Source organism: Heptranchias perlo, chromosome 5, assembly GCF_035084215.1.
Source record: "Heptranchias perlo isolate sHepPer1 chromosome 5, sHepPer1.hap1, whole genome shotgun sequence".
Classification (NCBI taxonomy): domain Eukaryota; kingdom Metazoa; phylum Chordata; class Chondrichthyes; order Hexanchiformes; family Hexanchidae; genus Heptranchias; species Heptranchias perlo.
Genome location: NC_090329.1, coordinates 96,937,660 through 96,960,149, shown reverse-complemented (window position 1 = coordinate 96,960,149; position 22,490 = coordinate 96,937,660). Strand labels below are relative to the sequence as shown.

General features: G+C 42.9%; 1 protein-coding gene across 2 annotated transcripts in view; it reads left to right on the top strand.

Annotated features, from left to right (window-relative positions):
* casp8ap2 (caspase 8 associated protein 2) overlaps nucleotides 1–22,490 on the top strand; it is a 48,573-nt gene that overhangs the window by 2,559 nt on the left and 23,524 nt on the right. The window contains exons 2-6 of one of the 2 annotated variants that reach the window (XM_067984886.1): nucleotides 10,422–10,513; nucleotides 13,048–13,137; nucleotides 15,919–16,019; nucleotides 16,747–16,821; nucleotides 18,276–18,391. In XM_067984886.1, the coding sequence (XP_067840987.1) occupies nucleotides 10,444–10,513; nucleotides 13,048–13,137; nucleotides 15,919–16,019; nucleotides 16,747–16,821; nucleotides 18,276–18,391 (452 nt within the window). In that variant the 5' untranslated portion in view covers nucleotides 10,422–10,443. Of the gene's footprint in view, nucleotides 1–10,421; nucleotides 10,514–13,047; nucleotides 13,138–15,918; nucleotides 16,020–16,744; nucleotides 16,822–18,275; nucleotides 18,392–22,490 lie in introns of those variants that run through there. The other variant, XM_067984887.1, reaches the window with a different exon arrangement.

The following is a 22,490-nucleotide window of genomic DNA, read 5'->3' as shown; positions in this document are numbered from 1 at the left end:
CTTATTGAAACATATAAGATCCTGAGGGGACTTGAAGTGGTAGATGCTGAGAGGATGTTTTCCCTTGTGGACGAGACTAAAACTAGGGGACACCGTTTAAAAATAAGGGGTCTCCCATTTAAGACGGAGATGAGGAGAATTTTTTTTTCTCTCAGGGTTGTGAGTCTGTGGAACTCCCTTCCCAAGAGAGTGGTGGAGACAGGGTCATTGAATATTTTTAAGGCTCAGTTAGATAGATTCCTGATTAACAAGGGGGCCATAGGTTATAGTAGGTAGACGGGAAAGTAGCGTTGAGGTCATGATCTTATCAGATAGCAGAGCAGGCATGAGGGGCCGAATGGCCTACTCCTGCTCTTAATTCGTATGTTTGTATGTAATCATTCCTGATACTTATAACCTCTTAGTTTTGGTATCATCCTAGTAAATCTTTTTTGGACCTTCTCCAGTGCCTCTATATCCTTTCCATAATATGGAGACCAGAACTGTTCACAGTACTCCAAGTGTGATCTAACCAAAATTTTGTACAAGTTTAACAAAACATCTCTGCTTTTCAATTCTATCCCTCTAGAAATCAACCCCAACGCTTTGTTTGCTTTTTTATGGTCTTATTAACCTGTGTCGCTACTTTGTGATTCGTTTATCTGTACCCATAGATCCATCTGCTCCTCAACCCCATTTCAAAGAATCATAGAAAGGTTACAGCACTGAAGGAGGCCATTCGGCCCATCGAGTCTGTGCCGGCTCTATGCAAGAGCAATCCAGCTAGTCCAATTCCCCTGCCCTATCCCCGTATCCCTGCAAATTTTTTCCTTTCAAGTACTTATCCAGTTCCCTTTTGAAGGCCATGATTGAATCTGCCTCCACCACCCCCTCTGGCAGTGCATTCCAGAACCTAACCACTTGCTGTGTAAAAAGGTTTTTCCTCATGATTCTTTTGCCAATCACCTTAAATCTATGTCCTCTGGTTCTTGACCTTTCCACCAGTGGGAACAGTTTCTCTCTATCTACTCTGGCTAGACCCTTCATGATTTTGAACACGTCTATCAAATCTCCTCCCAACCTTCTCTGTTCCAAGGAGAACAACCCCAGCTTCTCCAGTCTATCCATGTAACTGAAGTCCATCATCACTGGAATCATTCTAGTAAATCTCTTCTGCACCCTCTCTAAGGCCTTCATGTCCTTCCTAAAGTACGGTGCCCAGAATTGAACACAATACTCCAGCTGTGGCCGAACCAGTGTCTTATAAAGGTTCATCATGACTTCCTTGCGTTTGTACTCTATGCCTCTATTTATAAAGCCCAGGATCCCATATGCTTTCTTAACCGCTTTCTCAACCTGCCCTGCCACATTCAACGATTTGTGTACATATACCCCCAGATCTCTCTGTTCCTGTACCCCTTTTAGAATCACGCCCCATAGTTTATATTGCCTTTCCTCATTCTTCCTACTGAAATGTATCACCTTGCATTTTTCTGTGTTAAATTATATCTGCCACGTGTCCTTCCACGCCACCAGCCTGTCTATATCCTCTTGAAGTCTATCACTATCCTCCTCACTGTCACTACACTTCCAAGTTTTGTGGCATCTGCAAACTGTGCCCTGTACACCCATGTCCAAGTCATTAATATATATCAAGAAAAGCAATGGTCCTAGTACCAACCCCTGGGGAACACCACTGTATACCTCCTTCCAGTCCATAAAACAACCGTTCACCACTATTCTCTGCGTCTTGATACTTGGCCAATTCTGTGTCCATGCTGCCACTGCCGCTTTTATTCCATGGGCTTCAATCTTGATGACAAGCCTATTATGTGGCATTTTATCAAACGCCTTTTGAAAGTCCATACACACCACATCAACTGCATTGCCCTCATCGACCCTCTGTCACCTCATCAAAAAACTCCATCAAGTTAGTTAAACACATTTTGCCTTTAACAGATCTGTGCTGGTTTCCCCTAATCAATCCACACTTGTCCAAGTAACTGCTAATTCTGTCCCGGATTATAGTTTCTAAAAGTTTCCCCACCACCGAGGTTAAACTGACTGGCCTATAGCTGCTGGGTTTATCCATACATCCTTTTTTGAACAAGGATGGAACATTTGCAATTCTCCAGTCCTCTGGCACCATCCCCGTATCTAAGAATGTTTGGAAGATTACAGCCCATAGCTCCGCAATTTCCACCCTTCCCTCAGCAACCTAGAATGCATCCCAACCATGACTTCTCTACTTTAAGTACAGACAACCAGCCTTTCTAGTACCTCCTTTTTATCAATTTTTAGCTCATCCAGTATCTCAACTGCATCTTCCTTTACTGAGGCTCCGGCAGCAGCATTTTCCTTGGTAAAGACAGAAGCAAAGTACTCATTTAGTACCTCAGCCGTGCCCTCTGTCTCCATGAGTAGATCTCCATTTTGGTCCCGAATTGGCCCCACCCTTCCTCTTACTACCCATTTACTGTTTACATTCCTGTGGAAGACTTTTGGATTCCCTTTATGTCGGCTGCCAGTCTATTCTCATACTCCCTCTTTGCCCCTCTTATTTCCTTTTTCACTTCCCCTCTGAACTTTCTATATTCAGCCTGGTTCTCACTTGTTATCAACCTGACATCTGTCATACGCCCCTTTTTTCTGCCTCATCTTACTCTCTATCTCTTTTGTCATCCTGGGAGCTCTGGCTTTAGTTGCCCTACCTTTCTCCCTCGTGGAGATGTACCCGAACCATCTCCTTAAAGGCCACCCATTGTCCAAATACAGTTTTGCCTGCCAATCCTTGATTCCAATTTACCCGTGCCAGATCTGTTCTCATCCCACTGATATTGGCCCTCCTCCAATCGAGTATTTTTACTTAGCTATCCTAAACCTTATGATACTATGATCGCTGTTCCCTAAATGTTCCCCCCGACACTTGCTCCACTTGGCCCGCCTCATTCCTCAGAACCAAATCCAGCAATGCCTCCTTCCTTGTTGGGCTGGAAATGTACTGGTCAAGAAAGTTCTCCTGAACACACTTCAGAAAATCTTCCCCCTCTTTGCCCCTTATGTTATTACTATCCCAGTCCATGTTAGGATAGTTGAAGTCCCCCGTTATCACTACTCTATGGCTTTTTTTAAAATTCGTTTGAGATGTGGGCGTCACTGGCGAGGCCTGCATTTATTGTCCATCCCTAATTGCCCTTGAGAAGGTGGTGGTGAGCCGCCTTCTTGAACCGCTGCAGTCTGTCTGGTGAAGGTTCACCCACAGTGCTGTTAGGAAGGGAGGTCCAGGATTTTGACCCAGTGACGATGAAGGAACGGCGATATATTTCCAAGTCAGGATGGTGTGTGACTTGGAGGGGAACGTGCAGGTGGTGTTGTTCCCATGTACCTGCTGCTCTTGTCCTTCTAGGTGGTAGAGGTCGTGGGTTTGGGAGGTGCTGTCGAAGAAGCCTTGGCGAGTTGCTGAAGTGCATCGTGTGGATGGTACACACTGCAGCCACTGTGCGCTGGTGGTGAAGGGAATGAATGTTTCGGGTAGTGGATGGGGTGCCAATCAAGCGGGCTGCTTTGTCCTGGATGGTGTCGAGCTTCTTGAGTGTTGTTGGAGCTGCACTCATCCAGGCAAGTGGAGAGTATTCCATCACGCTCCTGACTTGTACCTTGGAGACGGTGGAAAGGTTTTGGGGAGTCAGGAGGTGAGTTACTCGCCGCAGAATACCCAGCCTCTGACCTGCTCTTGTAGCTACAGTATTTATATGGCTGGTCCAGTTAAGTTTCTGGTCAATGGCGACCCCCAGGATGTTGATGGTGGGGGATTCGGCGATGGTAATGCCATTGAATGTCAAGGGGAGGTGGTTAGACACTCTCTTGTTGGAGATGGTCATTGCCTGGCGCGAATGTTACTTGCCACTTATGAGCCCAAACCTGGATGTTGTCCAGGTCTTGCTGCATGTGGGCTCGGACTGCTTCATTATCTGAGGGATTGCGAATGGAACTGAACACTACAATCATCAGCGAACATCCCCATTTCTGACCTTATGATGGAGGGAAGGTCATTGATGAAGCAGCTGAAGATGGTTGGGCCTAGGACACTGCCTTGAGGAACTCCTGCAGCAATGTCCTGGGGCTGAGATGATTGGCCTCCAACAACCACTACCATCTTCCTTTGTGCTAGGTATGTCTCTAGCCACTGGAGAGTTTTCCCCCTGATTCCCATTGATTTCAGTTTTACTCGGGCTCCTTGGTGCCACACTCGGTCAAATGCTGCCTTGATGTCAAGAGCAGTCACTCTCACCTCACCTCTGGAATTCAGCTCTTTTGTCCATGTTTGGACTAAGGCTGTAATGAGGCCTGGAGCCGAGTGGTCCTGGCGGACCCCAAACTGAGCATCGGTGAGCAGGTTATTGGTGAGTAAGTGCCGCTGGATAGCACTGTCGACGACACCTTCATCACTTTGCTGATGATTGAGAGTAGACTGATGGGGCGGTAATTGGCCGGATTGGATTTGTCCTGCTTTTTGTGGGTAGATGCCAGTGTTGTAGCTGTACTGCAACAGCTTGGCTAGAGGCGCAGCTAGTTCTGGAGCACAAGTCTTCAGCACTACAGCCGGGATGTTGTCGGGGCCCATAACCTTTGCTGTATCCAGTGCACTCAGCCGTTTCTTGATATCACGTGGAGTGAATCGAATTGGCTGAAGACTGGCTTCTGTGATGGTGGGGATATCGGAAGGCGGCCAAGATGGATCATCCACTCGGCACTTCTGGCTGAAGATGGTTGCCAACGCTTCAGCCTTGTCTTTTGCACTCACGTGCTGGACTCCGCCATCGTTGAGGATGGGGATGTTTACAGAGCCTCCTCCTCCCGTTATTTGTTTAATTGTCCACCACCATTCACGACTGGATGTGGCAGGACTGCAGAGCTTTGATCTGATCCGTTGGTTGTGGAATCGCTTAGCTCTGTCTATAGCATGTTGCTTCCGCTGTTTAGCATGCATGTAGTCTTGAGTTGTAGCTTCACCAGGTTGGCACCTCATTTTTAGGTACGCCTGGTTCTGCTCCTGGCATGCTCTTCTGCACTCCTCATTGAACCAGGGTTGATCCTCTGGCTTGTCGGTAATAGTAGAGTGAGGAATATGCCGGGCCATGAGGTTACAGATTGTGCTGGAATACAGTTCTGCTGCTGCTGATGGCCCACAGCGCCTCACGGATGCCCAGTTTTGAGCTGCTGGATCTGTTCTGAATCTATCCCATTTAGCACGGAGGTAGTGGCACACAACACGTTGGATGGTGTCCTCAGTGCGAAGACGGGGCTTCGTCTCCACGAGGACTGTGCGGTGGTCACTCCTACCAATACTGTCATGGACAGATGCATTTTGCACCTCTGTGTAATTTATCTGCAAATTTGCTCCTCTACATCCTTCCCACCAGTTGATGGCCTATCGAATGCACTCAGTAGTGTAATGGCACCTCTATTGTTTCTTAATTCTAACCAAATAGATTCTGTCCTTCACCCCTCCAGGACATCCTCTCTCTCGAGTACTGCAATATTCTCCTTAATCAATACTGCCCCCCCCCCCCCCCCCCCCCTTTTCTTTCCTTCCCTATCTTTCCTGAACACCTTGTATCCAGGAATATTTAGTACCCAATCCTGCCCTTTTTTGAGCCAGGTCTCCGTTATCACCACAATATCACATTCCCATGTGGCTATTTGCGCCTGAAGCTCACCAACCTTCTTTACCGCACTTCCTGTGTTTATGCTTCATGTTTATCCACTCTAAACCAATCTTAGACTTTCTTGTGCTCTCTCTTAGTCTGTTCCCACCTAATACCGTACTATTTCTTATTCTAGTGCTATCTTTCTCCCCTGATCCTTTGTGCACCTTGTTTCTCCTTTCCAATGCTACATCCTGGTGCCCATCTACCTGCCAAATTAGTTTAAACCCCCAACAGCACGAACGAACCTCCCCGTGAGGACATTGGTCCAAGCTCTGTTGTGGTGCAACCCGTCCGGCCTGTAAAGGTCCCACTTCCCCCAGAACTGGTCCCAACGCCCCAGGAATCTAAAGCCCTCCCTCCTGCACCATCTCTCTAGCCACACATTCATCTGCTCTATCCTCTTATTTCTACACTCACTAGCACGTGACACCGGGAGTAAACCAGAGCTTACTACCTTTTGAGGTCCTGCTTGTTAATCTCTTTCCTAACTCCTTAAAATCTGCCTGCAGGAGCTCATCCCTCTTTGCCTATGTCGTTGGTACCGATATGAACCACGACCTCTGGCTGTTCACCCTCCCCCTCCGGAATGTTCTGCAGCCGCTCAGTGATATCCTTGACCCTGGCACCAGGGAGGCAACATACCATCCTGAAATCACATCTGCGGCCGCAGAAACGCCTGTCTGCTCCCCTAACTATGGAATTCCCTATCACTATTGCTCTCCTGACTTTCTCCTCTCTCCCCCCCCCCCCCCCCAGTATAGCTGAGCCACCCATGGTGCTCTCGTCTTGGCTATGGCTGCACTCCCTAGAGGTACCCTTTCACCCATCAGCATTCAGAACTGAATACTGGTTGGAGAGTGAGATGCCCTCGGGACTCCTGCACTACCTGCCTGGTCCTCCTTTTCTGTCTGGTGGTCACCCAGTCTCTCTCTGCCTGCACTCTCTTAAGCTGCAGGGTGACCACCTCCTAGAAACGTATCCATGTAGGTCTCAGCCCCGCTGATGCACTGCAGTGACGCCAGCTGCTGCTCAAGCTCCAAAATCCGGAGCTCTAGATGTTTTTTTTTATTACATGTTTGAGTCAGGATTCCATTTATCTTTCCTACCACCGACGTTCAGTTAATTGGTCTTGAACAACTGAAGATTCTAAGTGGTATATAGAATCTGAATAATGTGTATGATATAATCACAAACTCTAATAGGGGATATGGACTTGAGCTCAGAAGAGGGAAGATGAATGTATGGTGAAGTGCTAATGACTGACACAGGATCTGGTAAATGTGTGGCATAGACTGTCCCTGGAGATAGTTGGTGTAGATAGTGTGAACAAACCCAAGAAGGACACGGATCGTTTTTCAGCAAAAGAAAATGATTAAGGGGTAAAAGAGAATATAGTGTGGTATTTGCTGAACCTTGGGGCCAGCCCTATAGCCACAGTGTGACCAAGAGGCATGGACGGAAGTTTGAAAGAGGGAAGGTGAACAGACAATTTACATTTAACTGCATTACGCAATGGGTGGTGAATAAATGGAACAAACTGGGGGTGCAGTGAGGTGGATAATACTGTCTAATCCAAGAGGGAGTTGGATAGATGTTTTCTGGAGAAGAGGTTGAGGAGTATGAGTAATGTGAGGAACTTTGTAAACTTTGGAGCGAGGTGGATGCACCATAATGGTTTTTCCTGGCCCTTTACGTACTATGTTCCTAGTTTGCATACATGTTAAATAAGAGAAAGTGCAGTGTCAGAAATACATTTTCTGTGACTACTTTGTTTAAAAAAAATACAGTTTATTCTGCATATGTTGGCTGTGTTCATCAATGATACTTGAATTACTTTTATTAATGTTTCTAGTGCAGTGACTCATGACTGCCTTGAGTTTCTGCATATTTTGTGGGTTGGATGCTGCATCTCTGGAGAAATGGTATCAAAGTTACAATTCATTGGCTCTGAAGTGTTTTGGGACATACTGTAGATGTGAAAGGTGCCATACAAATGTAAGTTCTTTCCTTAGAAAACCAGCAAAACCTAACCAATTCCTTCATTTAAAAAAACCCCTCCAAATCGTATCATTATGACATGTGAAAACAAGTAATCGCGCTGAGAATGGTATGGGACATGGACTTATTGTAATTTAAATTGTAGCTATACCCACCTTTCCATATTGAAGGAAAGAATATTGAAGTACATGATAGCCTGCAGGAAGTTACAAGAGTTCAAGGCAAACAATTTATTTTCTGGGGTTCCCCAAAAATTCTAATTTGGTGCATTTTGGAATTTTTTTGGAAAGTCTCCTTTCAAGCCAAAGTAATTTATCCACAGTTACAGATACTTCAAGTCTTAAATTAAAGTAGTTGTATGAAGTTCGATACAACGTGAGGCTCCAGTTTCTTCAGTTGGGAATTTAACACACAAGTGACATCCACTGATGTTTTATTCAGACAACATTTCGGACCTAGTGTCCACTTCTCTGCTTTTGCTGATAGGATTTTCTAGATTTAAAGTTCTCGTGCTCCTCTGCTGGTTATTAGTTGGAGGGGAAGAGAGAGCCAAGTGACTGTGCTATCTGTTTTCTGGAGCAATCCAAAACCGATGCCACGCTCTTGCTCTCTCCCTGTAGCCTTGTCTGTTCCTCTGTTCCAAATGTTTATCTTCACTTCCCTTAAAAGATGCAATAGTCTCTTGTCATTGTTCTCCATCCTATTAATAATAACACCACTCTTGTTAGGCTGTTATGCTCTTTAACTGAATGTGGGCAGCTAGTTTCAAGAGTCGTGACTCCTTTTTCTTCCTTCTCATAGAACCCCCAAATGCAAAACTGACCGGCTCTTTGAAAGAGCTATCCAATTAGTCCCATTCCCTTGCTGTTTCCCCATAGCCCTGTAATTTTTTTCCTTTCATGTTTTTGTCCAATTCCTTTTTGAAAGTTACAATTGAATCTGCTTCCACCACCCTTTCAGACAATGCATTCCAGACTATTACAACTCACTGCTTTAAAAAATGTTTCCTCATGTTGCCTCTGGCTCTTTTGCTACTTTCTGTCCCCTAGCCAATTTTGTATCCATGCTGCCACTGTCCCTTTAATCCCATGTGCTTTAATTTTGCTTACAAGTCTATTATTTGGTACTTTATCAAATGCCTTTTGAAAGTTCATATACACAATATCAACCACACTATCCTCATCAACCCTCTCTTACTTCTTCAAAGAACTCAATCAAGTTAGTCCAACATGATTTCCCTTTAACAAATCCATGTTGAATTTCATTTATTAGCCCATACTTTTCCAAGTGCCAATTTATTTTGTCCCGGATTATTGTCTCTAAAAGTTTCCCCACCACCGACGTTAAGCTAACAGGTCTGTAATTGCCCAGTTTACCCCCCTCCCCTTTTTTTGAACAGGGGTGTAACATTTGCAATTCTCCAGTCCTCCATATCGAAGGAGGATTAGAAGATTGTTGCCAGAGCCTCTGCAATTTCCACCCTTACTTCCCTCAGTAACGTAGGATGCATCTCACCTGGACTGGGTGACTTTTCTACTTTGAGTACTGCCAATTTTTTAAGTACCTCCTTTTTATCTATTTTTATCCTATCCAATATTACTACTACCTCCTCCTTTACTGCTACAATGGCAGCATCTTCTTCTCTAGTGAAGACGGATGCAAAGTTTTCATTTAGTGCCTCAGCCATGCCCTCTGCCCCCACAAGAAGATTTCCTTTTTTGTACCTAATCGGACCCACATTTCCTTTGAATACCCTTTTACCATTCATATGTTTATAAAAGACTTTAGGATTCCCTTTAATGTTAGCCGCTAATCTATTCTCATACTCTCTTTGTCCCTCTTATTCCCTTTTTTAGATCTCCTCTGCACTTTCTGTATTGAGCCTGGTTCTCTGCTGTATTATGAACCTTACATTTGTCATAAGACTCCTCTTTCTGTTTCATTTTAATCTCTATATCTTTAGTCATCCAGGGAGCTCTGGCTTTGGATGCCCTTCCAGAGATGTGTCTGCTCTGTACCCGAACCATTTCTTCCTTGATGGCCTCCCATTTTTAATATCTGTTTGGGCTACCAATTTTTGATTCCAGTTTATCGGGGCAAGATCCCCTTTTAACTCACTGAAATTTGCCGCCCTTCAGTTAAGCATTTTCACATTTGATTGTTCCTTGTCCTTTTCCATAACTCTTCTAAACTTTGATCTGTAATTATTCTGTATACCTCAAAATAAATTATTTGATATATATTCATGTAATTGGAAAGAATAAATGATTTTAATATTAATTACAATATTCTGTGTCAACAGGCTTGTCCTTCATACAGGGAAGTATTTTTAGCACTTTCAGTTTACTACACTATAAAACAATTATTTTCAAAAACCAATAAGGTCATGTGTTGGCTGAAGTTGCTTTGATAGAGCTGATGGGCTAGGGCTAATTCTATTTTACCATCCGCTTTGTCTTTATGGCCATAATTTTACATAAGTTACTGAACAACAGTGTTAATTCTTACTGATTTTCAACAAAATGCATGATCACATTATCCTTTGCACAAAAGACAATCTTGACTGACAAGACTTATCAACAAGAGGAAATCAGCAGACTGTAGACAAATCTGTATGCGCTAATGAGGCAGCAAGTGTATCGCCAGTGTGCACAATCCATGAAAATTGTTCATTTTTCTTATTACTTGCTAATATAGTCACTAAGTGCTGACTGGATTTTTTTCTTCACTCAGATGGAGGATTTCTGACGACATCATGGACAGTGGTGACAGGAGCAGCAATGCAGATGATCTTTATGGTGATCTGTTACAACAGGACAGTTTTGGTAAGGAACAACATGAGTGCTTGATGCCAGTTTATCTTGTGATTAAACAATTATTATGCAGGTGGCAGCAGTTTTAAAAAAACATACCTTGTCTACAATCTCCATAGTATCAATATTGGATTGCTCGTTATTGCCCAGCTGAGTGGACAAGTGGACTATTTACTCCCAGGCATTCTCCCATACCGCTTTTGAGTGTTCCTCTAGGGCTGCTTATGCGTGTCTTGGGGATGACAACCTCCTAATTTGTACACACCCCTTGTGCTTGGCCTTTCCTTAATCAGAGTGAATATGGCAGACACAGTGGTGTCAAATGAGTTGGAGGCGGGGTGGGACTTGTGGTTTTAATTCGTAGTCTCCAAACTCATGACTGAGTGCAACAGAGTCTCCTGAGTACAGTAGGGTTATTTCTTCAGCAAAATGCAGTGAGTGGAGAATAGTTACATTGTACAAATTATGATGCGTAAAATCAATCCCAGTTACTTACAGCAGTGCGGTCTCCAGGCATGATTGAGGGGGGAATTACCTAATAATCTCCATTCTGGCCGGGACTCATGGTGTCACTATATACAGTCCACAATTCCTTAATGTGCCCATAAGACCATAAGAGATAGGAGCAGGAGTCGGCCATTTAATGACATCATGGCTGATCTGATTTTTACCTCAACTCCACTTTCCTGTCCTTTCCCCATATCCTTTGACTCCCTTGCTGATCAAAAATTTGTCGAACTCAGCCTTGAATGTATTCAATGACTCAGCCTCCATAGCTTTTTGGGGTAAAGAATTCCAAAGATTCACGACCCTCTGGGAGAAGAAATTCCTCCTCATTTCCATCTTAAACGGGCAACCCCATATTCTGAGACTATGGCCCCTAGTTTTAGATTCCCCCATGAGGGGTAACATCCTTTCAGCATCTACCCTATCGAGTCCCCTCAGAATCTTGTATGTTTCAATTAGATATCCTCTCATTCTTCTAAACTCCAATGAGTATTGACCCAAACTGTTCATTCTTTCCTCATAAGACAACACAGGTGACTCCCAGTTCCTGATCTCAATGTCTGGAGCATACCCTCGAACTCGCTGTGAGAGATTTGCTAATGTTACAGGGCTTAGATATGTTGCATACATGTTAACCTTAAAAACTATTAAAAGCTGACCAATAGCTTCAAAAAAGCTGACAAATCCCAAATGGTTCCAAATCCCAAATGGTTCCAAATCCAAGTCTGTGATGTGTGAACAGAAGTAATTACACTAAAAATGCTTGCAAATTAAACTAGCTATACCCAACATTTCTTCAGTTGTTTTGAGGAGGTTAGGGTACATGAAACCCCAAAGAAGGATACAAGTGTTGAAGGTGGAGGATTTATTTTCTTGGGGCGGGGAGGGGCATATGGGGCTATGCACCTCCAGAAATGCTTTTTTTTTGGTAGTTTATTTGGTGCATTTCCAGCATTTTGGAATCTACAGTGTACACAAGCATTGCAGTTTTTTTGCGTCCAAGAAGGAAATAACATTTGCTCAATCTTATTGAAGATAATTTGCCATTTGGGCATTCATTATTTAATTTATACTAGAAGATCTGTGGTAGATTCAGAGAAAATGCTGTTTTGTATCAATTGCTGTGTTTATGCCATGAAAGGGATAATAAGGTTCCTAATTTACTGTGACTGAATAATTCAAATTCCATTTTGTTAAATGCTATTTACTGGTGTTTTGAGGCTCAAATTATGTGTCCAATATTCTGTGTAAACTAATTTTTTAAAATATATTTTCCATTTCCTATGTATTTAATTTTTATTTCTTAACATTTTTAAAACTGAGACTGCACAGTGAGATGTCATAAGATGTACCAGTTGGAGTTAGATATTTGCTATTTAACAGTACTGGGCAGGTGGAGTGGGGTCTGGCCGAGCTCAGGGTGGTCCTGCACTTCGGTAGCTCTGGGGGATGAACCTGGGCGTTAGTGGAACTGGTGTGGGGCTGCTGGAGTTTGGCGGAATTTGGGGGGATTCTTTCGATTGGCATCACTAGAGAGGGAACCTAGGCAGAATTGTTGGGGGTGGGTGAGGGGCGGCGGTGTAATGGAATGTGGATTCTTGGTGTCTGTCAATATAGGTCTGATCGTATTGGGTGAGGGTGGGCATCACAAGTCTGAGCATTGGTTTGTAATTTTCTGAGATATCTTTGTAAACATCAAATTTGGTATTTTGTGATTAGTTCCTTGAAATTTATCTTTGTCGTGTGTGTGTGTGTGTGTGTGTGTGTGTGTGTGTGTGTGTGCGTGCATGCGTGGGGGAGTGTGTGTGTCTTTTTCTCACTCGCTCTTTCACTCACTCACTCATTCATTCGTTCTTTCTTTTCTCCCTGATGACTGAAAGGGTTTATTGTGTTTTTTGCATTTTATTTCATGGCTGATGACTACCCAGATGGTTCTGGAGCTGCAGATAATGAATGCTTTCAGGTTTTTTATTTTTTATTTTATTCTGCTTTTAACCGTTTTGAAGTATTTGTTGGCTTTCTCTTTGTATATATTGCAGTTTCTCCAGCGAAGACTGACAATGAAAACTCTGTAGATATCTACGACGACCTAGACACGGACTATCAAGGAGATGGACAGCCTGTTTCACGTATGTTGAAAATAGTAACTTTCACCAATCTTTCAAACTAGTGCATTGTTTATGGCTGGTAGTCTTGATGCACAGAGTGCCCTCCAATCTTGAGGTTTTCACAGCTGCCTGCTGAGAGAATGGTTTCTATTCTTTGGGCTGTGCTTGATCTTCATAAGGAAAAAGGCGGGCAAGTCATTACCACAGATTGCTAACACGCATTAGTCATCAAATGCAGCCAAGTGCTAGAAACAATTAAAGTAGATCACTGGGCTACTAATCAATAAGCTAAACCCTAAAATACATGGCACTTGTCAGACACCACAGGTGGCCATCCCCTTACTTTTGTTTGTGTTGGAACTTGCTGTACTGTACTTCCATCTCACAAACTGACTAGTTCAGAGGACTTTTTAGTTATGAGAACCTGACAGTTTTGATATACGAATTAATTATGGTTTTGACCTAGCTGCAACAGATGCAGAACAAAATGGACTCTGTGGGTAAGATACCTACATAATTCCAAGAAGGACTGCAATCAGCATGCTATTACTCCCCTCCTTTCTACTGCAGAAAATGGGTGCGAGACCATGTCAACTTGTATCACAGGGATAGGTAGCCTTTAAAATTAAATTTACTACAAGTCCTGAGGATCAGGTTGTGCAGAGGAAATTGGTGATGAATTTTCAAAGACGTTGCCAAAAAGGTGCACTAAAAGAGGGAAAGCTGTATTAAGGATGGTGAATCTTTAGAATTCTCTACCCCAAAGAGCTGTAGATGCTCGGTCGTTGAAAATGTTCAAGGCTGAGATCGATAGATTTTTGGACTCCAGGGGAGTCAAGGGATATGGGGATCGGGCGGGAAAGTGGAGTTGAGTTCGAAGATCAGCCATGATATTGTTTTGAATGGCGGAGCAGGCTTGAGGGGCCGTATGGCCTACTCCTCCTATTTCTTATGTTCTTATTATCAAAGTTGGATAGAAGTAAGCGCGATGCAGTGTACATAATGGACGTGCGACTTTTAGAGAAGAATTTATTACAATTTCCAAGGAATGAAAATCCTGGTCCTCAGCCCCTCTGGATTTTTTTTCGACTGCCAGCGTTATGATGTATTTTTATCTCTACAAAATCCAATTTTTTTAACCCTTGCACACACAACAAATAAAGTAAAGCAATCATGAAAAAGAAAATGTTCATAAAAGAGCTTATAAACCTGAAATAGCAACAGTGGAACAAGGAAGCCAAGAAGAAAGTAAAGACGATCACAATGATTGCATCTATTCACACAAACCAGGAGTGCAAAGCCACCGAAGCACTAGCAGAATAATAAAGTAGATTTCAATGTTTCAAATTGGTGAGTTTTATAAACCATTCCAGGATGGGACAATGGGAAATGAACAAAAACCACATCCTAACAATGGATGGGAGATAATGTCAGGGGCGCAAGGGAGGAGCAGAATTCACTGTAAATCCTACATGCTGTCATTAGTTGAGAAAGCCTGCCCCACCCCCTCAGAATCCAAGGGAAACAGTGAAATCTTCAACTTCAGTGTAACACGTGAAGACAAAAGCAGTAAGAAGGAAGGGTGAGTTGGTTAGAGAATAGACAAAGACTGTGAGTCTTGGCAGAAGTGGGACAATAAATGCCAGGTGTCAGCTTGGGTTTCTTGCGGGGCCTATCTCAATAACGAATTGAAGTGCAGCCATTTTATTCCGTGAGCTTTACTTTGGATAGTTGATTCTACATTTAGTGTTCAGATGGTATAAAGCTGCTCTGGTGCATATTAAATCTGCTGATGAGATTACATTTCCTGTATTGTTTGCCTTGCATAAAAAACTTATGGGGAAAGATTAAAATTGATCAGAATTCTACATTACTGAATTTTATCTTGTAGAATAATGGCAAAAGTCCCCATAAAATGTGTTGCATTTCTTTAAGCCACTGACAGCGTAAGTCTAGTGAGAGCAAACGATGGAAATTGCTCTTGTATTAGGAAGTCTGCATCACTAATGCACGTGCACGGTAAGTGACCTCATATTGTAACTTGCAGCAAAGCACCAATGTGGTATGTTAAATTGGTAGATTGCAGGTTCATACCTGGCATTTACCACAAGAATTTTCACCTTTGAGTCGGGTGGCCACGGGATAATGCCCCACTCCAGGACTTGAGCACATTACCTGGGCTGGTACTTGAGTCCAGTACTGAGGGTGCTACATTGTTGGTGGTCTTTTGGATGAGATGTTGAACCATAGCGCCGTCTGCATGTTCAGATGTGTGTATACAAGATCTCATGCTGCTACTCAAAGGTGACCAAAGAGTTCTTCTGGTGTCCTGGCTCACATTTCTCCCTCAACTAACACGAACTAAAGTGATTAACATGTCATTTATTTCATTTGCTGTTTGTGGGACTTTGCTGTGCTCAAAGTGGCTGCCGCATATGCTGCCGCAACAACAGTGACTACACTTCAAAAGTAGTACATAAGCCGACTAGCACTTTGGGACTTCTTGAGGACATGAAAGATACTATTTAAATGCAAGTTCTTTATTTCTGATCTCAACTCTGCAGTGTAAGTACAGAATGAATACTTATTGCTTCTCACATGCTACCTCGAGTCAGTTTTAAAGGGGCATTGCTGGAGTCCTAGCACCAGTTGCATTTATGGCCAGATGTCCTCAATAGCACAAGAGTAACAAACCTTGAAGAGGCAGTCTTGCCATTTTTAAAAGGATAAAAACCTGCTGCAAGCTTCCTTTTTTCTAATTGACTTTCTCAATGCCTAATGAGATGACTTTTTTTTTTGTAGGTGATGCTGCAGGAAAGAGTAAACCTGCCAAGGATTGTTTTGATCTGTACGAGGAGATCCTCACTGAAGAGAGAACTGCAAAAGAAATCTCCTTGAAAGAGGTACATGTTTGATGGTTATAGCACCATTTGATGTGGGGAAGGGCTGCTTGTGAGATGAACATAGGTAAATGACAGACAGGAAAAGACCAGTTGGTCCATTGAGCCTGCACCGTGCTGCCAGATTCCAGATCCTAGCGAGCTGTTAAATATATGAGCATGGTGCTTGCTGAGTACAGGCCCCATTTCTTTGAGCACCTAGGGCAAATGCTGTCAGGATCAGCAACCCAATCATTTATGAGACCTCTTATTCTAGCCAGCAATACTTCCGCATGTACTTTGACACTTTCAACTTTAAAATTAACTGTATGATGTATAATAAGTTCAGCGTTGCTTCTGTCTAAAGCAAAATAGCTATTAAAAACCTTTGGAACATCCTGGCAGTCAATTACAATCTCCCCTGAGGAACTGTTCAACTTCCCTATACAGTTCTAATGGCCCTCTGAATCCTAACACAGCTAAAAAAAAATCTTTAAATCCCGAGCACAGTTATTCACCATCCTCTTCTCCCGTGTACTTTTGGCTGCTCTCAGTAGCTTTTGTTGCCTTTAGCAGAACTCAATACTTATTCACGTTCCCCTGCGAACTGTTTTTTTTTGTCTGTAAAAGTATTTCTGCGTGTATCTGACTTGTTCTTGCACATGACCCGTTAACAGTGAGTGTGAGAGTGATGAATGAAAAGATCAGCCTTAAAACAGACATGCTGTATAATTATATTTAATTACAACAGTTTCAGGAAAAATACGTAGAAAGAGAGAAAAAAGTTGAAGAGTTGCTGCAAAAACTGCAAGAAGTACAAACCCAGGTAAATGATGCACATTTAATCACCCCTACTTGTTCAGCTATGACTTATGAATTATCACAAGAAGTTTTTTTGCTATTTTGAGACACAAGGAAAATTGTATAAGACATAAGCTAGCTATCTCTAGTCAGTTGCTGTGATTTTATATAATAATTTCCATTTTTTCAAAAACTCTTTTAGCGTAAGACCACCTCTTTTATTTTTTCAACCTTCCAGCCTTTTCATGAGCATCTGGAATCAGAATTCAAAAGCACTCTGGAATTTTTTTTATTTGTTCATGTGGGCAATGCTGGCAAGGCTGCATTTATTGTCCAACCCTAATTGTCCTGAGAAGGTGATGATGGGTCATCTTCAACTGCTGCAGTCCTAGTGGGGATATGCTCCCGTGATGGTGTTATGTCGAGAATCCCAGGATTTTAACCGAGCATCAATGAAGGAACAGCAATGTGTGTCCAAGTCAGGATGGCATGTGGCTTGGAGGTGATGGTGTTTCCATAATATTGCTGCTCTTGCCCTTCCTAGCAGTAGAGCTTACTGGATGGTCAGAGCAAGCTTGGTGAGTTGCTGCAGTGTATCCTTCAGATTGTACATGTTGCAGCCACAATTGACCACAGTAAACAGGGCTGAACTGTTGATGGGTGAACCTGTGGACAAACAGTGGGAAATATTCAAAGAAATATTTGGTGTGATACAAAACATCAAAAAGACAGACCCCCAGAAGACCAAAGTTCCACTTGTGTAGTTAAGCAACCATGGTCAACAAATGAGGTTAGATACAGCATCATGCTAAGAGAAAAGGCTTACACAAGTGCAAGGAGTGGATATCCAGTGGACTGGGAGAACTATAAAAAGCAACAAAGGGATACAAAGAAATTACTTGGGTGCAAAAAGGAAATACAAGAAGAAAATTTGCAAGTGATATCAAAGCTAACAGCAAAAGTTTTTTTTAAATGTATTAAGATAAAGATCTACAATCTAAACTGCAAGGGTCAGACAAGGGGACACGGTTTCAAACTAGTGAAAAGCAAAATTTAGGACTGATATCTGGAAGCTGTTTTTCACGTAAAGAATAATCAACATATTCGAGGCAAAAGCCCAAGAATCATTTAAGAAGCAATTGGATGCTGTGATGGCCAGGGAGGGATCTGTGTTTCTGGATGGATGATCTAAGAATGGCCTTCCTCATCCATATTTGTCATGTGCTGATCAGAAGGGGGCAGAAAATGGGCGAGAAAGGGAAAAAAAACATAAGATATCCTTTCATGCTTGTGTTAAAAGTACGCGGAATTCAGCATCATCAATAAGGCATTTAGATAACTGTGTGGGTATGAGGCATGTGGTAAGTCCTCCAGTGCTGCTGATGCACTATTCGAGACGTGTGACATACATGTGCTGTAGGCAATTAAATCAGCAGTTGGACCCACAGAATAGAGTCTCTGTCCATTGTTTCTTCCCAGAATTCCACTCTGTCGAACGAAAACACCCAGCTGAAAAAGAATATATCAGCACTTATAAAAACCGCTCGTCTGGAAATTGTCCGCAAGGATGAAGAAATTAATCGGCTGAACAGAAGGTAAAATAGTCAAGACATTGAGATCAAATTAAAATGATGCTCAAACTGTTCATTTTAAAGGCATATGGCTACAACATGGTGGAGTCACCTACATATACTGTGGAGCAGGGGATTACTCAGAGGAGTGAGAGGCGGGTGGACTACGAGAACTGGAGGATGGTAGTGGAGGAGAGAAAAAAGAAGAAAAAGACTTGCATTTATATATCACCTTTTACACCATTAGGACATCCCAAAGTGCTTTGCAGCCAATGAGTTACTTTTGAAGTGTAGTCACTGTTAAAAAGGAAAACTTTTTGCAGCCCAAGCAGCGGTGAGATAAATGACCAGATTATTTTTTTAGTGATCTTGGCTGAGGAATAAATGTTGGGTAGGACACCGGGAGAACTTCCCTGCTGTTTGAATGGGGCCTGTTACGTCCATCTGAGATGCTAGACACTTTTGTTCCTTGGTCACCTTCTGACTTGGAGGTGAGAGTACTACCAATGAGCCAAGCTGACAGTTGAATTCTGGGACTATTTCCATTGAAGCAGAGAAGGCAGAGGAGATTTAATAGATGTAGGAACAGGAGTAGGCCATTCAGCTCCTCGTGCCTGCTCCGCCATTTGATAAGATCATGGCTGATCTGTGATCTAACTCCATATCGCTTAATATCTTTGGTTGCCAAAAAGCTATCTATCTCACATTTAAATTTAGCAATTGAGCTCGGATCAATTGCCGTTTGCAGAAGAGAGTTCCAAATTTCTACCACCCTTTGTGTGTAGAAATGTTTTCTAATCTCACTCCTGAAAGGTCTGGCTCTAATTTTTAGACTGTGCCCCCTACTCCCAAAATCCCCAACCAGCGGAAATAGTTTCTCTCTATCCACCCCATCTGTTCCCCTTAATATCTTATAAACTTCGATCAGATCACCCCTTAACCTTCTAAACTCTAGAGAATACAACCCCAATTTGTGTAATCTCTCCTCTTAACTTAACCCTTGAAGTCCAGGAATCATTCTAGTAAACCTACGCTGCACTCCCTCCAAGGCCAATATGTTCTTCCGAAGGTGCAGTGCCCAGTACTGCTCACAGTATTCCAGGTGCGGTCTAACCAGGGTTTTGTATAGCTGCAGCATAACTTCTGCCCCCTTGTACTCTAGTCCTCTAGATATAAAGGCCAGCATTCCATTAGCCTTATTGATTATTTTCTGTACCTGTTCATGTACCTGAAACCCTAAGTCCCTTTGGACATCCACTGTTTTTAACTTTTTACCATTTAGAAAGTACCCTGTTCTATTCTTTTTTGATCCAAAGTGGATGACCTCACATTTGCCTACATTGAATTCCATTTGCCACAGTTTTACCCATTCATCTAATCTATCAATATCGCTTTGTAATTTTATGTTTTCATCTACACTGCTTACAATGCCACCAATCTTTGTCATCAGCAAACTTAGATATGAGACTTTCCATGCCTTCATCTAAGTCGTTAATAAACATTGTGAATAATTGAGGCCCCAAGACAGATCCCTGCGGGACTCCACTAGTCACATCCTGCCAATGTGAGTACCTACCCATTATCCCTACTCTCTGTCGCCTTTCGCTCAGCCAACTTCCTAACCAAGTCCGTACTTTTCCCTCGATTCCATGGGCTTCTATCTTAGCTAACAGTTTCTTATGTGGGACTTTATCAAATGCCTTCTGGAAGTCCACATAAATAACATCCATTGACATTCCCCTGTCCACTACATTGTGTCACCTCTTCAAAAAATTCAATCAGGTTTGTCAGGCACGACCTACCTTTCATAAATCCATGCTGGCTCTCTCTGATTAACTGAAAATTCTCGAGGTGTTCAGTCACCCTATCCTTACAGACTCCAGCATTTTCCCCACAACAGATGTTAGGCTAACTGGTCGAAAAATTCCCTGGTTTCCCTCTCTCCTTTCTTAAAAACCAGAGTGACAGGTGCAATTTTCCAATCGAGAGGGACAGTTCCTGAATCTGGAGAACTTTGAAAGATTATAGTTAGGGCATCTGCAATGTGCTCACCTACTTCCTTTAAAACCCTGGGATGGAAACCATCTGGTCCTGGGGATTTGTCACTCTTTAGTGCTATTATTTTCTTCATTACTGTTGCTTTACTTATGTTAATTTTATCGAGTCCCTGTCCCCGATTCAATATTAGTTTTCTTGGGATTTCCGGCATGCTAGCCTCTCTTTCGACTGTAAATACTGACTCAAAGTAATTGTTCAACATGTCCGCCATTTCCCCATTGTCAATGACAGTATCCCCACTTTCAGTTTTTAAGGGGCCAACACTGCTCCTGACCACCCTCTTTTTCCTAATGTAACTATAAAAGTTCTTCGTATTGGTTTTGATATCCCTTGCAAGTTTCTTTTCATACTCTTTTTTTTTTGTAGCTCTTCCTATCTGTTTTGTGACCCTTTGTTGATCTTTGTATCTTTCCCATTCGCCAGGATCTGTGCCATTTTTTGCCTTTTTGTATGCCCTTTCCTTATGTCTTATACTGTCCCTTACCTCTTTAGTTGTCCATGGCTTTTTTTTTTGGCAAGTAGAGTTCTTGCCCCTCGGGTATAAACCAATTCTGTATCATGTTAAATGTTTCTTTAAACGTTTCCCACTGATCATCAGTCATTTTACCCATTAACAGATTTGCCCAGTTTACTGTGGACAGTCTCTGTCTCATCCCATTGAAGTCGACCTTACCCAAGTCTAGAATCTTAGCAGCTGATTCACTTTTTTCCCTTTCAAACACTACATTGAACTCGATCATGTTATGATCGCTATTGGATAGATGTTCACGCACAGTTAAGCTGTTAATTAAATCTGGTTCATTACTCACTACTAAATCTAGTATGGCTTGCCCCCTTGTTGCCTCTAGGACATACTGCTGTAGAAAACTATCCCGGACACACTCAAGAAATTCACTACTTTTCTGACAGTTGCTTGTCTGCTTTTCCCAATCTATGTGAAGGTTAAAGTCCCCCATTAAGACCACTATGCCTTTCTTACACGCTTGTCTAATCTCTGCATTTATACAATCTAGCACTTCAGAGCTGCTGCCAGGGGTCCTATACACAACTCCCACTATAGTCTTAGATCCTTTCTTATTTCTCAATTCAACCCATAAGGTCTCAGTTGGCTGCTTACCCCTAGTTATATCCTCCTTTATCATTGAAGTGATTTCATCTCTAATCACTAAGGCTACTCCTCCCCCTCTTCCATTGTCCCTATCTCTCCTATAGACCTTATAACCCGGTATATTTAGTTCCCAATCCTGATCATCCTGCAGCCATGTCTCAGTAATAGCTATCATGTCACACCCTCCAATTTGAATTTGAACCTGTAGTTCATTTAATTTATTCCTTATACTCCGTGCATTTGTATATAGAACTCTTAGTTGGGCCACACACCCTAGCCTGACCTTCAGCTTTGATGCTCGGTTAATCGCTTTACGCCTTCTAGTTTTCACTTTATCTGTCGTGCCTAAAGTACACTTTCTTTCTGCTGCTCTATGCTTTTCCCTTTCACTTGTTCTTGAACAACTGTTTGTACGATTTGTATTGTAAATTTCCCCTGGGTCTTCCCTTCTCTCAACTTTACTCCCTTCTGACTCCGCGCTCAGGTTCCCATCCCCTGCCACTCCAGTTTAAACCTTCCCCAACAGCACTAGCAAACACCCCCGCGAGGACATTGGTCCCGGTCCTGCTCGTACAGGTCCCACCTTCCCCAGAACCGGTCCCAATGTCCCAGGAATCTAGTCCCTCCCTCCTACACCATCCCTGCAGCCACGCATTCATCCGGTCTAACTAGCACGTGGCACTGGTAGTAATCCTGAGATCACTAACTTTGAGGTCCTGCTTTTTAATTTATCTCCTAACTCCTTAAATTCACCTTGCAGGACCTCATCCTTTTTTTAACCTATGTCGTTGGTACCGATATGGACCACGACTACTGGCTGTTCACCCTCCCCCTCCAGAATGCCCTGCAGCCGCTCTGTGATATCGTTGACCTTAGCACCAGGGAGGCAACATATCATCCTGGAGCCACGTTTGCGGCCGCAGAAACACCTATCTGTTCCCCTTACAATTGATTCCC